Source organism: Mus pahari, chromosome 2 (genome assembly GCF_900095145.1).
Source record: "Mus pahari chromosome 2, PAHARI_EIJ_v1.1, whole genome shotgun sequence".
NCBI lineage: Eukaryota > Metazoa > Chordata > Mammalia > Rodentia > Muridae > Mus > Mus pahari.
The window spans coordinates 134,624,273-134,641,894 of NC_034591.1; the positions used below are offsets into that span (position 1 = coordinate 134,624,273).

At 49.0% G+C, this 17,622-nt stretch overlaps 1 protein-coding gene across 3 annotated transcripts in view; it reads right to left on the reverse strand.

Moving 5' to 3' along the window:
• Cacna1c (calcium voltage-gated channel subunit alpha1 C) overlaps positions 1–17,622 on the reverse strand; it is a 568,982-nt gene that overhangs the window by 491,837 nt on the left and 59,523 nt on the right. The window contains exon 1 of one of the 3 annotated variants that reach the window (XM_029535115.1): positions 16,898–17,438. The exons of the other annotated variants lie outside the window; for them this stretch is intronic. Coding sequence (XP_029390975.1) covers positions 16,898–16,946 — 49 coding nt within the window. The 5' untranslated portion in view covers positions 16,947–17,438. Of the gene's footprint in view, positions 1–16,897; positions 17,439–17,622 lie in introns of those variants that run through there. 3 annotated transcript variants of the gene reach the window in all.

The following is a 17,622-nucleotide window of genomic DNA, read 5'->3' on the forward strand; positions in this document are numbered from 1 at the left end:
GAGAGAGAGAGAGAGAGAGAGAGAGAGAGAGAGAGAGAGAGAGAGAGAGAGAGAGAGAGAGAGAGAGAAAGAAAGAAAGAAAGAAAGAAAGAAAGAAAGAAAGAAAGAAAGAAAGAAAGAAAGAAAGAGAAAAAAATGAAGGGATATGGGATATGGGGGAGTGGCATGTTGGGGATATAGCTCAGAAGTAGTAGCCACACACACGCACACACACACACACACACACGCACACGCACACGCACGAGCACATGCACACACACACACATGCACACACACACACACGCACACACACGCACACACACACGCACATACACACACGCGCACACACACACATATACCTCCATACACACAAACCTTCATATATTGGGTATATTGAAGGGGTGTGTGTGAGAGAGAGACAGAGACAGAGAGAGAGGGAGAGAGACAGAGAATTAATAAGAACCCAGAAGGAAGAAAGACAAGATACAGGAAGTCATCCTCCTTAAGACTTTCTAAGAAGTGGGCGTGATTTCTTAGTCACCACTACTGCATATCTGAATCAACATCCCTCAGTAGTTTCATACATGAAGCTACAGAAATATGAGTCAGGGGGATAGGGAGGTGGCTCTGTGAGTAAAGAGTCTGCTGAGCTAGCTTGAGGTACTGCTAGGAACCATGTAAAGAGCTGGGGATGGCCACACATGTCCATAACCTCAGTCTTGTGGGGCAGAGATGGGCAGATGCATGGGGCAGTCAGACCAAAAGGGTGAGAGTCTGGCTCAACCAAAGACCGTGTCTTACAGGAATAAGGCAGAGAGCCACAGAGGCACCGCAGGTCCTACACCTTTAAGGCTACAAGCCCTCTGCCACTGTTCTGCACCTTAGAGAGGGAGGTTTCATAGTCTTCCTGCTCGGCCTCAAAACATTTGTACATAGTGTGAGCTTAGCTCAGAAGTATTCTTTCAGCATCGGGCCCACTCTACAGTTTCCCAATGCAGCGGACGATACAGAAGGAACCAGGCGCAATGTTTTCTCCTCCTGTGTTCCAATCCATCCTTCTGCCGTTCTCAAATTGTCCTTTATAAATGGGGTTAAAAGATTAAACACATTCTTAGTGGGAAGCAGGGCAAGGAGGATTCAGGACTGTTGACAGGAAGAATACCAAATAAACTAAGAAGGCAAAGAAAAGAAAGAAAAGAGAAAAAAAGAAAGAAGAAAAGGAGAAAAAAAGACAAAAAAAACAACCAAAACAGAAGTGAAGGTCCCTCTAAACATAAATGTCCTTACTCTAGACACGGCTGCACCTGTGACACCATGCTTCCTGGGACTTCAAGCTAAGCCACCCTCTTCTTTTCTCTCGCACACACTTTGCTAACCCTACCCACAGGGACACACAAGCACCATGCACACGCATGCCCACAGTCCTGCACATCGAGAAACTTGCGATGGTGGGGCCAGGATTTAGAACCCGTCCCTCAGAATCCCTGGTTTAGGATTTCTGTTGGAGCACTTGGAGGCCTGGAAGGCACAAGGTAGACGACCTTCATTACGGCCATTTTCTCCTCTCAGTTTCTCTTTCTTTCTTTTTGTTTTGTTTCTTTGCTTGTTTGACTGCTTGCTTTTTAACCCCGACTCTCCCTAGATAGCCCAGCCGAGTTTGGTTTGAGACAGAATCTCCCTCAATAACCCAGCCCTAGGACTCTTGATTCTCCTGTCTTAGACTCTCAAATGCTGTGGTTACAGACCCAAGCCACCATATCCGACACATCCCCTTCCAAACCAATCTTGACCTAAGCGTAACCATTAGCAGGCGTAGTTGTGCCAGTCAACAAACGGACCTGAGAGCAGGCTGAGATGTGCCAGGACTCTAGCACAACCAAGATGCCTGCCATGACCCAGCCCATACTTCTGCTTCCCCCTGCCAGCCCATCAGTCTGCTTTCTTCCCCTCTTCTGAGAGTCTGCACATCCCTCTGCTTCTCTCCTCACAAGTACGGATTTCCTTGGGATGTTGTCTTCTATATTTCCTTTTCTCCTTTGTCTTATGAAAGCCAAACTCCAAAAAAATGTCAAAGCCAGTTAGTTGCCCAGAGTGTGACAGCAACTGCGATGGGAGAGGTCTGCCCATCTGGACCCTGAGTTCATGGCACAACAGACACTCTGGTGAAAACATTTCATTCTGCCCAAGTTTACTTAAGGGGGAAAGCAAAAGAACAATCCCAAAGTGCGTTTTTGCTGCCCAGGCTCAGCATAAGACAGAGGTGGGTCGTCATTGCCCGTGATGTTCACCAGAATAAGGCCACACTCCACAAGTAAAATTCCAGATGAAGACAGTCGGGGTGAGATGGTGGCTGCCCAGTGACCATGCAGTTCCTAGGACGGCTGCCAGAAGACACTACTTCCAAGCAAAGCAGTCAGACAAGTATGGCTACTCCCTACCAAGCAAGATAAACAGCAAGGTGCCGAGTCTGGTGGGCTGTGTGCCTCTCACAATGGCCACCACTGCACACAAGTGGATTGTCCTCTGGGGTGAGAAATTAACAGTTCTCATCATAGGAGGACAAAACTGTCCTCCATTCAAGCCAGCAGCCCTAGCCAGTGCAGAGAACCTGTTGAGTGTGGGTACCAGCTCCCCCAACTCAGAGGTACGGGCCTTGGGAACTACCACCCTTATTGCAACTTCTGGGAAAGGCATCTTCCTGCCCACTAATGATGTCGGCCTGAGTCTCTCGATCACAGATCCCTGCACACGTTTCAGAGCTAGGGTAGGGACCTAAGGGGTACCTCGTGGCCACTAATTCCCTCCTGCAAAGAGGAAGCCCAGAGCCATCCAGCACAATGTATTCCCATGGCATCCAAGGAGTTCTAGTATTGTCCTTGGCATCCAACACGCAAACCTTCTCACAGATCACTCCAGATGTATTTTTCTCAATTACAGAGAAATGTAAGTGTTGCAAAGCTTAAGGAGTCCAACCAAGACTTTCCCATGGTCATAACATCTTGGCTACAGTGTTATAAGGTGGTAAGGATAAAGAAAAAGCAATAAAATGTTCTGTTCCCAGGATTTGATACTCTGAAATAATTATAAGGACATAGAATCATGGGGCTTCAAAACCACATGGGCTCTTCAGAGAGCCAATATTTCAGGCTGAAAGCCTGGACAGTGTAGATGGGGAACATGGGAACTCCTGGCAAAAAGACGGAGGTGAGTGGTCCCCAGGAGAAGATCCTAAGGATAGCACTCTCCACGTGCCATGCTGGAACATTATTCTCTCCTGTCACACAGGACTCCTGTGACCGGGGCTAGCAGAGCAAGCTGTGTCCACATTCCCACGATATCATGTTTGTTACTTGGCTGGACATCGTATGGCTGTAGTTTAACATCCGCCTCCAGCAGTTCTCCAGTTACCTGTGTCCTTCGCTCTGCATACTGAACACAGCCTGAGGTCTACAAGCCATGTACTCTAACTTGGTTTCAGCATCTAGAAGATGCTGGGGAGGCCGAAGTATGAAGCCAACGAGGTTCGTCTTCGCGTGTCTATGCTTACATACACACGCACACCTATTCAGCATCCCACCCCCACCCCCCCGCACTGAGCCCATGAGCTGTTCCGGGAACAAATGCCTGAGTTAACCAACCCTTAACCAACCAGCCCAAGTTCGTATTGGTTTACAGATGTGTGGAGGTTTTAGCCTATGGATGGTTGGTACATTAGTTTTGACCAGTCTCAGAAGTGTTTCGCAGCACAAATCCACTTGCCTGATTACCAAGAAGTCAAAAAGGAGCTGGGTCAGGGGCCCAGTACTCCCTTGGAGGGCATGTTCCCAATGACCTAAAGACCTCCCACTAGGCCTTACCTCTTAAGGGGACCACCTCTCTAAATTACCACCAGAGATCAGCCTTAAACATAGGGACCTTTGGAGGAAGTTAGGATTCAGACTACACACTCACCCTTCTGAAACTAAAACCATCCTGCTGCTGGAGCCTGGCATCTCGTGTTCTAAGCTTCCTGATAAAAACCTTCCTATCCCGTACCTTCACTCAGAGAATGTCAAGAGGCTGACTGTGGGAACAGAGGCAGGCTATATGGCTTAAACTCCCAAGCCTCTGCCTGCACTGTATGGTATGTCCTGTGACCCTCCACTCCACCAGCCACTTCAAATGGCCAGAGACTCCCAATTCTCCAACGCTGACTCTAGCTGTCCTGTCTCCTGGAAGGGCCAGAGTCTTCTGCCCATTTGGCCTGGCTAGCACCTGTCTCATTTGGCCACACAGCACTGAAAAGCCTTTCACTAGAAATGCTGGCCTCTAGCACAAGCCAGCTCCCTCGGAGACTTGGGAAGCCTTAGTGACTTCTCTGGATGTCCCTAGAAGTCCCTCTGTTGCCTGCTCCATTCTCCTCAGCTCAGCCTGCACTCCATCTGTCTGGTCCCCTACACGCAGCGCTCCCCCTGAGGGCCCTGGGGGCAAGCTTCAGGCTCTCCCTGCAAGGCCACTCCATACGTCCTCATCTTTTGATAGCTTGTGTCTGTGCTTGAAAGCAGACTGCTTCCTCCTTTCTTGGGGTTGAGCTTCCACTCCTGTCCATAACCCGCTGTCTACCTTCTTCTCCCAGGCGTTGTTCATCAACAGGCTCCTTGTTCTTCCTTTCTGACCATCCTATGCCTTTCCTTCTCACAAACAACCAAAATCCTTGCAAGCTAGGTCCCGGAATTATAGCCCACACCTCCACAGTTGGACAACATCTCTACCCTAAAGGCCACTGGAGACCAAATGATGCCCAAATCATCAAATTCAGGGAATTTCCCAGTTCCTCTCTTCCTTTCCATCCCCTTCATCCAACACTGATGGTGGACTGGATCCTGAAACATTGCCTCATATTGACCCTGCAGAAGGAAGGCTATTCCCTGTCCCATTTCTGCCACTGTTCCCTCTTCCTGTCCTCTAACAACGGGCTCCCATCTTTCTCTGTTCTCTCCCTGGCAATTTTATCATTTCCATATTTTCAGCTATCACCTTCATGTGTGTCTTACTTAGGGTTTCTATTGCTACAACAAAACACCATGACCAAAGAGCAGGTTGAGGAGGAAAGGGTTTATTCAACTTACACTTCCACATCACAGTTCATAACCAAAGGAAGTCAGGACAGGAACTCAAGCAGGGCAGCAACCTGGAGGGAAGAGCTGATGCAGAGGCCGTGGAGGGCTGCTTACTGCCTTGCTCACATGGCTCTATGGCTTGCTCATGGCCTGCTTTCTTGTAGAACCCAGAACCACCAGCCCAGAGAAAGAACTATTCACAATGGGCTGGGTCCTCCCCTAGAGAACACTAATTGAGAAAATGCCTTACAGTTGGATCTCATGGAGATGTTTCCACAGCTGAGGCTCCTTCTCTGATGACTCTAGCTTGTTTCAAGTTGACACAAAAACCAGCCAGTACAGTAAGAGAGAGAGAGAGAGGGAGGGAGAGAGAGAGAGAGAGAGAGAGAGAGAGAGAGAGAGAGAGAGAGAGAGAGAGAGAGAGAGCTCGTGCGCTCGCTCAAGTGTGTTATGCATGCACAGGCTGTGCCTGTTGGTGCATTTGTAAAGAAAGAGGTCTAAGTCAAGTGTCATTAGAATTTATTCTCTGAAGCAAGGTTTTCTCACTGACCCTAGAGCTCACGTGAGCTATAAGCCCTGAGATTCTCATGCCTGCTTCCCCCAAGTGCCGGGTTAGCTACTCACAGTCATGCTCAGTATTTTACATGCATGTTGGCGCCTGAACGTTTGCGTGGCAAGCACATGAACCACTAATCCAATCTCTCTTGCCTTCCACACTACTTTTTGAGACAAAGGCTCTCCCTTAACCTAGAGTTCACTGATTTAGGTAGAATAGCTAGCTGGTCACCGAGTTCTCGGGAACAACCTCTATACCCGACCTGCACCCATTATTGGGTTAAAAACACATTACCACACCTGGCTTGGGCATGGATACTGGGGATTCAAACTCAGGTCCTCATGTTTGCACAGCAAGCACTTTACTGACTGAGTTACCCTCCAGCCCCACCAACTACCACAGTTTTAAAGAGAATTCTACTCTATGAAGGGGCTCCTCTGGCCGTGCTTTAGGAACACCTCTCCTTCTTGTCCTGTGTGGACAATGCCATGCACCCCAGGACAAGCCTGCCCCACCAGCAATCGTAGGAACCCCTCACTCACTCTGAATGCCTTTCCATTGTCTACCAAATAGGAACAAATGCTCTAGCTTCAGACAAGGGTCCTCCACAGTCATCCTTCCCCACCCTTCCCAACATCTTTCCCATCAGGCCTTGCATACCCCCCAAACTCAACTAATTAACTGAGTTCCTTTAAAACCTAATCTTTGTGCCATTAGTACATCATTGTTTTCTTTAAGGATTTGGCTCCTGAGAGGGTGTCCATGCTTCATAGGATGGCCCTACACCAATGAGGATCTAGACAGCTTTACGTAGACTCAAATACAGTGCATACAGTTGGAACTGACAATTGGGGGGGGGGCAGAAGGATAGGGGCACTCTCTGTACCAGGAATATGTCTACCTCTTATCTCTACCCTCATTTTGTTCAAATGGCTAAAGCTCCCACCACTAATAATCCCAATTGGCCAAATAGGATGCTTCTGTTTCTTAAGTAAGAATTTCATACACGAATATAATGACCAAATCCATCCCCATTCCCTCTCCCACGAACAGCTCCCCCTCCCCCAGGATAACCTCCCAGGAACCAAATCCTTAACAAAATCCGACTCTCCCTGCCCCTACAGGCTGTAATTACTAACAGCTCCTCAGCTAGGGACAGGGCTTCATGAGCACCTGCTCCGGCCAGGCTGGGATTTGGGGCAGTTTGATCTTATGCAGTGGCTTTCGGAGTCACTTGGTCATCACCACACAGCATATGCCACTATTTCCCTTGGTCCATCAGTCCTGCTCTCTCTTTCTACGCTTTCCTCTTCTCATGATCCACTACACACAAAACACACTACACAAAACACACACGCGGGCGCACGTGCACACACACGAGAAAGAGGGTGAGAAAGAAACCATTTCCTATCTTCTTCCTTGCCTAGATCTTAGCTGAACATGCACGGTTAAGAGCCCTGAGATGCTATTTCTCACAGTATGGCTAGAGGCAGACGCCATCATCCACAGGCCACATGGCAGACACCCCTCAGCCAATACTGATACACACAAGCCACTGAGACTGCAAGCGAGCAGAAACAGAGCAACTAGCTTTGTCTGGCTGGTCCCCACTTCCTGTCCAGTTACAGAGCCCCGAGAGCAGGGAAGAGAGAGCTGAACTCAAGGCAAAAGCTCCGTTATCTGGGGAATGGGGCAGAAACAGGCAGTCTTGACCAGAAAGCGACTTCCTGACTGTCAACCAGTCAATGTCGAGTCTCACCCAGTGGTAGCACTGGCCCCTCACTCCTGACACAGTGGGATGTCCTAGGGCCATATGCTCAGCCCAGGGGATTCAAACCCTGGGAACTGCATAAGGAGATGGCACAATGGTTATTTTTACAGTTCAGGCCCAAAGAAAACCAAACGTGTGCCTGTGGTCCAGCCTACAGCACAGAATGGTAGTAATAGCCACAAGTGGAAATGCTCAAGCAGCCAATAGATGAGCAGATAAAGAAACTGCGATGGACTGATGGAGGAGGATTCTGCAAAAAGCAAGGATGGATTCGGGCCCAGGCTGCAGCAGCGTGGCTGAAACTCAGAGAGTCAGAAGCAGAACATGAGGTATCCACAATAGGCCAGGTCATACAGAGAGAAAGTTGCTTAAATGTCATCAGACAAGGGTCCTCCACAGTCAGGAGGGAGTAGGGACATAGGGAGACACTGCCTGAAGGCTGTAGCGTTTCGGTACAGGCAAGAAAGATATTTTGAAAAGACGAAGATTGTACAGCATTGTGAATACAGTCAATGCCGCCGGGTTACAGGCTTAAAACAGCCCATGTTACATGACAGATTTTAAAAGATCATATTAATCTGTAAGACCTATCAGTACAGAAGCACATAAAAATATTTTAAACCCACTTTATATGCTTTTCCATTTTTTATTTTTTTTATTATTTAACATTTTTCATACAACATATCTTGGTCATATTCTTTCCCTCTTCCTACTCTTTCTAGATCCTCCAGTATTTCTCTACCTGCCAAATTTCTCACTCTCTTCCTCTATAAAAACAAAAAAAATGAAAAATCAAAATTAACAATCCAAAAAACTCTCAATGAAAAACACAAACTAAGCCAAGACAAAAGCATACACACACACACACACACAAACACACACACACACATTCGTTTTGCGTTGGCCCCCTACTCCTGGGCATGGGGTCTGCCCTGGAATGTGGGTGATATAGCCAGAGACACTCCACTGGGAGAAATGGATTTTTCCTTTCCTAGCCTGTATAAATTGAAATAGCTTCTTGGGTAGAGGTGGGGTTTGTGTCCATTTGCTTTTTCATGTTGAGATTTTGCCTGTTGATGTCACTCCAAAATGACCTAGGGCTCTACTACCTATATCATGCTTCTTTCTGTTGTCTATCACAGGTTATCACAAACATTCTGAGATTTCTATGTACAACCAAGTATTATCTATGTAGATAACTCTACCTGTAGAATTATTATTGCTGTCAATAGAGCATTAAAACCCACAAAAGCAGGAGTAAACTCTTGGGAGCCCAGAGCTGGAGCAGAAAGGAAGCGTGTCCACCAGAGTCCAGGCCCTCCTTTTAAGATTAGAGAAGCTGTGTGGGATAGTGGAGATGACTTCAAAGTTCTCAATACCCTAAAAGCTGCATTGGGTGAACATACATTATACCTTGTGAATTGTATCTCAACAAAGCTGCTATATAAAAATAAATCCCCAGGCATAGTGTCACATGCCTGCAATTCTAACACTTGAAAGATATAGGGAGAAGAACCAGGACCTTAAGGTTAGTCTCAGCTACATAGCAAGTCTATGCCCGCCTGTCTCAAATAAACAAGTAAATAAAATTAAGTAAGTAAATACATATAACATATGATATCAGAGAGTTCGTGGCAAGGACAAGCAAATGTACTAGAAGCCTGCTAGAGAGTGGAGAGTGCCTGTCGTCCCAGAGGGTCACCAAGAACTATCCAAGAACAGGCTAAAACAAGGCCATTTTTCCATAAGCCTTAGAACTAATCCTAACTGAACTAAAGGCTCCAAGGGGCCTGGTAGAAACTGGACAAAGTCACTAGCCAGAAAATAGGCTGAAGAGAGGAGAGGCCAGAGAAAGGCCCCATAGCCCCTGTTAGAGAAGACCCAGTCTTCAGCTCTTCATCCACAACTCTTTCACAGAAGATACCAAAGCAAGTCTGAGGGCCGCTCCCTGGGATACAGATGTTTTCCCAAAGTGGGGAACAGATTTCTCTCCCAATTCTTCCCCACATGAATTGCTGTCATTTTGATCTGAAATAACCCTTAAAGGCCTTGGGATGCTACCAGTCTTCAGCCACACATAAATGCAGCAGTTCTTTAGGAGGTGGGGCCTGGTGGGAGGATGTTAGGTCATTGGAAGCAAGCCCTTGAAGAGGATACTGGAATTCTAACCCCTTCTTTTCTCCTTGATACAAGGTGAGCATCCTTTTTCCTACACATACTCCCCGCCATGATGTCTTGCTTTACCACAGGCCCCAGAGTCAACAGACCACAGAGATCACAGAGTTCTGAGCCTGCCACAGAATAACCCTTCCCTCTGTATAAGTTGACTGCTGCAGATATTTTTTAAGTGAGAGTTGACAGTGGAATAGTAATACAACAATTTTTATTTGTTTTACTTTTAAATCCCAACAGACAAAGTTTTCAACCTTGTGGGAAGTGTATGTACCCACCCCATTATAAAGATGAATTATACTAAGCACAAGCAAGTGACACTCCAAGAATTGTGCCTGGAACATGCTAGGTGTCCGGTGACCATTAGGTAATACCCCTGGCTTGTTGTAAAATATAAAAAGATTGATTGCTTCAGAACAAGGATTCCCCCCTTACATAAAAATTAAAACATGAACGGCTCCACTGATCCTAGGACCAAAGCCTAGAAGAGCATGTTGCAAAGTAGATGCAAAAACATCCCAGCATGCTCTTTGATGATGAAACTGTTCTTATTTTAGGAAATTAAAAAGTTAATCCTGCAACTTAAGATGGAACATTTAAGCCCTTCCCCCATTTAATAAGTGTCTCTTTATCTACAACCAACCAGGACTTTTGCCAATTAAAAGAAGAACTTGGTCCATTTTCTAAAAGCAAGGTGTATTTTTGAAGCAAAGTTTTTTTTTTCTTTCCAGGCTGTCTGTCCCTCTGTACAGGGCTGAGATGACAAGATCTGATGAACTCGACATTGGAAAGGAGAGCATGGCCTCAAGTCATCTCTGGTCCACTTCTATCTGAACATTGCCTGCACATCCAGAGATGGGCCCATTTGACTTTGGACTTGAAGGCAGGGTGCAGCGTGTGTGTCTGTGAGAAGGTGACATGTCAGCTGGCCCCTTAAGGTAACTCCCAACCCCTGCGCACCCCAGGTCCTGACCCCCAAGTAGGAATAACAGTACAGATGGAGCCTTAGCCCCAGCATCTTACTGATAAGTCACCAACAGTTACTGAGAGTTGTCAAGAGGAGCTCTCAATGTCAAAATACCAGACCAATCTTGACTGACTTGGTTTGGTTTCTGGTTTTTGGTTTTTAGTTTTATTCACTTCTTCCTTGATTATTAAGGTATAAGTCAGACCAACTCAAACTCTTTTGTTTGATCTTATATTTCCATCTTTTAAATTCCAGAGTACCTCAGGCCTCCTGTAACACTTGGGAAATGCTGTCAACACTGTTTCGATGTGTTGTTTTCTCAAACTCGGGTACTCTACCTCTGCAACCCAAGAGAACTTAACCCAGAAGGAAAGTCCCCAAACAAAAACAGCTTTGAAGACACATCTACTAGGGAGGGAGCACAAAACCATGGATTCTGTGTTTCTGTGGACACATATGGACTTTCACTCTGCCGTTTAGGAAGTTATTTTTAAGCCTTTCCAATGATAGATACCTCCCACCCCCTCTCAACTCTGTTCCTAAAATCTAATGCCTCAACATGAATTGAAGTCAGTACCTAAGCGGAGGCGGGAGACCCAAGAAGAGGGAGAGGTGGAGGGGTTCTTGCACAAAGCCCAACCAGGAACCCTAAAACAGCATGGGTGCTTAGTCTGCCCTCAGAGTAGTCTGGAAAAGGCAGGAAATGGAGCATATCCAGCCCAAATGAACCTTTGGGAGCCCCAAATGAAAACAGAAATTTTTCCTGAGGTCCCTTTACCCATCAAATACTATGAACCTAGAAAGTAAACACTGAAGAGGCGTCTTATTCATTCCCTATGTGACAGGCACTTCTAAGAACATGAATTCAGATAGTCTAACTCCTGTCCCTGTGTGTGTACACACACACACACACACACACACACACACACACACAAGCACACAGCATTAAGGAATCATGGAGATTTTGTGGAGTTTTGGAAGGGAAGAAACAAAGAGGCCAAGTTTGCCAGTCACCTCTGCTTTCTTTATCCTCTGTCCAAAGCCAACATAACTATTCTTTCCGTTCTCCGGGGATGAAGCGGTCCATTTTCAACCGTCATTTGGCTCTCAGATGCCAAGGTCCAAACCTCCCCTCTTGTAGAGCCTTAAGTCCATTCTTAAGCTGAGTCCAAGTCCACAGGTAGTATGTGTGCCCTGTGACCTTCCCCAAGCTCCTGCACACAGCATGGGCAGCAGGGCCTCTTGTCCCTTTCTGTCATTATCTTGGGACCCTGACTTTCTAAAGTAGCAGTCTTTTCACAAATGGCACACTCTATGAGGTGACCTTCGCCCCCCCCAGTCACCCCACTGGTATTCCTTTCCCACATAAAACACATCAGGAACTCTAGCAGAGCCTTGGAATGTCCCCAAGGCCCCATATTCACCAGGAAAAGGGGACAGCACAGAGTCGGAGCCACTCCACTTGTTGCCGTGACAAATGACTACCGCTAAGAGTTTCCAAACTGTGGAAGCAGCTCTGGTCTTCTGAGGCCTCCTGGCCTCATCTGCATGGGATGCGCTAAACCTAGACAGGAGCAAGCTGCAGCCAAGGGTGATCAGCTCCACACATCACCGTATCCGCCCTGATTTGCTGCATCTGCAGGAGCCCAGCTGAAGCCTAGGCTCTGGAATGGCACTGACGACATCTCATTTTCCCTGAGGGACTCTGTCACTGGCCCTGTCACTGCTACTCATTTTATTTAGTACCTAACCTTGAGGAACAGTAAACAAGTGTTTACTAAACTACTTTAATGCTGACAGCCAGGACTCCAAATGTCATTTCATTTAGCAGAATGTTTAGCATGCTGCTAAGTATTTAGCACCCGATATGTTGCTAAACAATTCCCCATGCCTCTCTTTCTGGTTCAGTTATGCCATCCTCTACGGTGCCTAACATTAACTTAAGCAGCAGTAAAGACAGACTCGAAAATCAGACTAAACTCTGGCTATCTTGCGAATCAGTCTTCAGCTACATTTCTCCAACAGGCCAGGAGCTTTCTTTAGCTAATTCTGGAAATAAACTCATCTTCTCCATTCTTCAGGGGACAGCGAGAAAGAGTTGGTGCAGCTGGCTGCTGAGCAGTATACACGGCCCAGAGCTGTAACACTAGGCTGCCACAACTACCGGAGAACGAAGGCAGCACCATCAGCCGCTCTCACACTTTCTTAGCCAGGTTCATCAGTCCTCATGGAACCAGCCATTATGACGCAAAAACTTGGGGAAACGGAGATCAGAAGAAAGCGTCAGGAATTGGAAAAGTGGCAGTTAGCGGCAGAATGGACTTCAGTGACTTCCTGCCTTGGTCTCCAGGGCCTTCCTGTCACCACCTAGCAGGAGATGGCTGAGGCGGAAATCAATGGGGAAATGTGCCCATAGATAGCTCTTAGTCTTCCCCTTAGCAAGGTTAAGGAAATGCCTTCTTGCTGTGGAGCTGCTGATGGACGTCGCAAGCCCACAGCATCTTCCTGTTATCTCAGACTTGTCTAGCTTGCGGACAGTGGGCCTACGAGTTTTTGGACTAGCCCTTTCAAAGCATGAAGGAATTCAGCATGTGGGCCATGGTGTGTTCAGCTGCCCATTCAAAGGTTTCCTCAAGGCTCTGTGGGGGATGCTGTCTACATCCCAGGTCAACAGAAGTCTGCGGTAAGGACGTGCATGCAATGTACTCAAACAATTCAAAGGGGCAGACCCATGCAGGGACTCAGGGAGTCCATCATCCTACAAGGCCTCCGGTGAATAGTGTCATGGAGACACGGTGGTCTTTAAGGTCCCCTGCACCAGAGCATGAGGGACCAGGTTCTCCATCCTCCCTGGAGCCCATGGCCTGACTTGTAAGCCCTGTAGCGCCACCTACTGGTGGAGGCAGAAGTAAGATGTACTGATGGTTCTAAGAAGTCTGTTCCTGCAAGATTATTGTCAATAATACATCCAGACCCCTGCAGCGAGCCATACTTATACTAGAAAGTAGACTCCAAAGGTCATCAAGACCTCGAAACCCTCCATTTGGTGTTCCCGTTGGCTCCTTTAGTATACTCTATCCACAGACAAGCCCACTAAAAGCAGTTTGGAGTAGAAGAGGCGATTAAACAAATACTAAATCATTTCCAAGACTCTAAAAGATGGCTGGGGACAGGGGTACTGGCTCACCACTGTGTTGACAAAGCATTGTTATTCTTGTGGAATATACTCTAGCAGAATGAGTCTCTACTTAATAGGAGATTAACAAACACACACACACACACACACACACACCACTTTAGGAGAGTGTATAGTCAATATTCCTTTGCATAACACCCAGGGTGAGGTGTATTAAGTCCTATGTGATCTACTTCCAGAGGCTTCCCTAATTCTCTGTGTGTGCACACGTTTAATCATCATTACATGTGTTCTATGGAAATAAATAACCAGTAATTGTCTTGTACTGTGTTGGTATGTTGAAAAGCACCCAGCCATTCCTAGGATCAGCATTTGGAATGCAAAAAAAAAAAAAAAAAGCCTCCTTTTCTCCAGCTTCCTCCCTACAACTTGCAGAGATGGAGAAGCCGATGTCAAGAAGCCTTCTCATAAGCTTCACAGGCTGAGGGGCAAGTCCCACGGCTCTCTCGGACCCTCTGAAAACAGTTAATTGTGATCTTTGTATTATTACCGTATTTTAAATGATAATTGCCGTTCTCCCCGTACGTCTAAGTAGTTTAAAGAAAAAGCACACTGTGTTTTCCCCTCCCCTCTGCCTTGTCTCTGGCAGATAGGGGACATTCTGGGGTTTTTGTGTTAAATGGTTGACTATTAAGAAATTCACTTGCTAGCTGGAGCCTACACTGGATAATCAACCCAGAAAAGTAGAAGGCTGGAATAGGACCAGAGAGAGTAACAGAAGTGAGGCACAGCTTGCACAAATATATAACCTCCAGCCTGAAGCCTGAGAACGGAGCCCATCCTTCCCTTGGCTTCTAGGCTGTTTCATGGTGCTGGCCTCAGACCTCCACAGTCCACCCCTAAGCTCACAGGTGCACATACACCACTGAAAAGCTGTGAGAAGGAGGTGCATTCGGTCCTTGCAAGCCAGTCAGGAGGGAAGAAAACAGCCACCTGGCAACTTATTTGGTTCTCCACTCTGATTGGTCACCGTTACTGTTCTGAGGTCATCCCTTGGCTCCTCTTCTCCCTGCCTTCTGAAACTCTAGCCCCCAACTATGTTTCATCAGCTACCAGCTACGGAGTTACTAAGCCAGCCACTTCTTGTAACTATTCACACTCCTCCAGGTCTGTCCTTCCCACCTCTGCCACCTTCCCCAACCCTCCCTCAAAAGAAGCCTAGCCAATCAAGAGCAAGAAGGTGGGAGGCAGAGGGGGGACAAGGACCCTGGCGCTCTTTTACCTAAGAACCGCATCTAGGGATGGAGGCGAAAGTGCTCCTGTGAATTATGTAACCACTGCAGCTCTGAGGGAGAGGACCATCCAGGTTCTATAGTGTCTGCTGGCTCTCTGCTGGAAAGGTAGAGTTCCTGGCCACCGCAGACTCCTCTTACCCCTACATTCTTCTCCAGAACCTGTAGGGCTCTTGCTCCTGCATTTAGTGCCTGCTCCCTGCAAGGGGCTTAGGGATGCCATCGAGAAGCAAAGTACCAAGAGGAAAGAAGCAGAGTAAGAAAGTAAGCTAAGAAGGGCTTTACCCTACACTACTGGGGGACCTTGCCAACTATGGGCATACCTGTTTTACAAAGATGTCTTGCCCTGGGTAGTAACAGCTGGGACAACACTGCTGGGTTCTCCTCTGCCAAGTTGCTTAGACTGAGGGTATGGGCAGAACCTGAAAAGGCTAGCCCACCCCCACTCTACAAAAATATCACCCTTTGCTCTGTGTCTCATTCTTTCCTCCTCCTGAACCATCCATAACTCTATCAGCTAGGAAAGGTATTTGAGGACAGAGGAAGGATAGGGGCAGGTAATCCGGGCTGCCCCGTATGACATAAAAGACCTAGTACCCGTAACCCTGGACAAGTCTTTCTTCTTAAGGAGGCCAAAATCCCAACGCTGCCACCCAAGACAGGAAGCAGAAAGACAGCTGCACCCAAATCAGCTTCCAGATGAAAGAAGACCAGCTGTAAAGCCAGCTCCCCGGGCAGCCTTAATCTGCAAAGGCAATGGCCCTGTCCCCAGATGGTGACAAAAGGGTAAAAGGAAGAAGGGGCTGGGTACCAATGTCAGGCCTGGAGACTACTTGCACAAGGCTGGGCTCTGGAGAGTCACTAAGAAGTACCCTGGCAAGGCAAGGCAAGACACAATGTGGAAGAGCGACTGTGGCTGCTGAGGGCGAAAGAGAAAGGGAACAGTCAAGCAACTGGGCAGAGAGCCGGTAGAAAGGGCATCTTGGGACTGCAAGACACTTCGGCTTGATCACCTTAACCACTAAGCAATGTCAAAAATAATAACGTGTCGATGGGGACTGGGGAGGAGAGGGAGAAAGTTTCCAAGAAGTGGGGAGCTACCCGAAAGCCATTCACCATTAGAGGGAAGCTGGTGACACTTGATGCCCAGGAAAGAGATGCTTAGAGAACACTAAGTATGGAGCCTCAGAGCTAGTCACACCCTTTCATGATTCCCTGAAAACATGGAAAAGCAAAGCCCACACATCACTGGGGCTTCTAACCGCTTTCCATCCTCAGGTGCGAGTCCACACTGGGGTGCGAACAGTAACACACCCGGTACCTGGCGTGGGCTCGCTCGGGGTCAATGGCAGTGTGGAAAGGTGGGCGGTGTTGAGAAGCCGAGGAGCCGAGAGAGCCAGGAGAGAGGAGGCGCGCTGAGACGCACAGCTGCAGCCCCCGCCCCCACCCCCACCCGCGACCCGGAGCGCACTGCCCGAGGAAGTGGCGTCGGGAAGAGTGGACGTGGGGCAGCCTGGGGGGCCACCGGCGCGGGGCTGGTCTCCGTGGGGGTGCGCGCGAGCGCGCGCGTTCCCTGCCGCGCCCCAGCAAAGCAAGGGACCCCGAAGCAGCCGCTCCCCGGCTCGCCGTGGCCAGACTGGCCGGTCGGCTTTCGAGGCAAAGGCGAGAAATGCAGGCAGCGCCGACACTTGGGGAACTTTCCCCCTCGCTCGGGATTTCATGGGAACCACATGCTCCGAAGAAGCCCGGCCGCGGAGGGGGAGGGGCGGGAATTTTCCGCTCCGGCTCGCACGGCGGCTCGGCCGGCTCCCGCGGGCTCCCGCGCGCGGGGTTGGCGCCCCTCGCGCACGCGGCGAGGGCCGCTCCACCGGGACCCGCTGTGGGCAGCGCGGGCGAGCCGGGCGAGGCGCTGGGGTCCCGCTTACCTTGGTGGTTTTCCTCTGGAACGTACATCCTCGTGTTTTCATTGACCATTGGCCAAAAACTGCTTGGAAAGGAGAAGCCACAAAGAGGAAGAAATGCAGCAACAGCCGCGAGCGGCTCGGGATGGATCCCTCCTCCGAGGCCGGCGGCTCTCGCGCAAATCCAGGAAGCCGTGGATCCGCAGTGGTTCTTGCTCCCTTCGGGTGATTACCTGATCCCCATTATTGCACCAAACACCAAAAACTGCTGCTTTCCACTACCGCCTCCTTTCGTGAGATTGTAATGCATCCTCAGTACATCCGGGCCCCTTCCAAGAATTTAGCACCGCACCTCTGGCGGCTACACCATTTGAAAATAAAAATGATAAGAATAATAAATGGAGAGGCAGAGCGAGAAGAGGCGCAAAGGCGAGGAGAGGGAGAGCGGCGGGCCCGCGGCGCCGGGTGGACCCCGAGCCGCCAGGGGGCCTGAGGCGTCTCCGGCCCGCCCAGGGCGATCGCCGCGAGGCCCCGACCCGCGATCTTCGGCGACGGCAGCCGCGAACACCTGAGGGCGAGCCCGCGGGAAGCGTCGCTGCCGCCGCCGCCACTGCCGCCGCCGCTCCGGGCCGCGCCGCGCCGAGCGCCGTTCTGGCAGGGAGCTGTTTCTGCAGAGGCAGCGAGAGGGAGACACCGGGCGCGAGAGCGCGGCGCGGCCTCCCTCCTCCCTCCAGCCCCGCCGCGCCCGC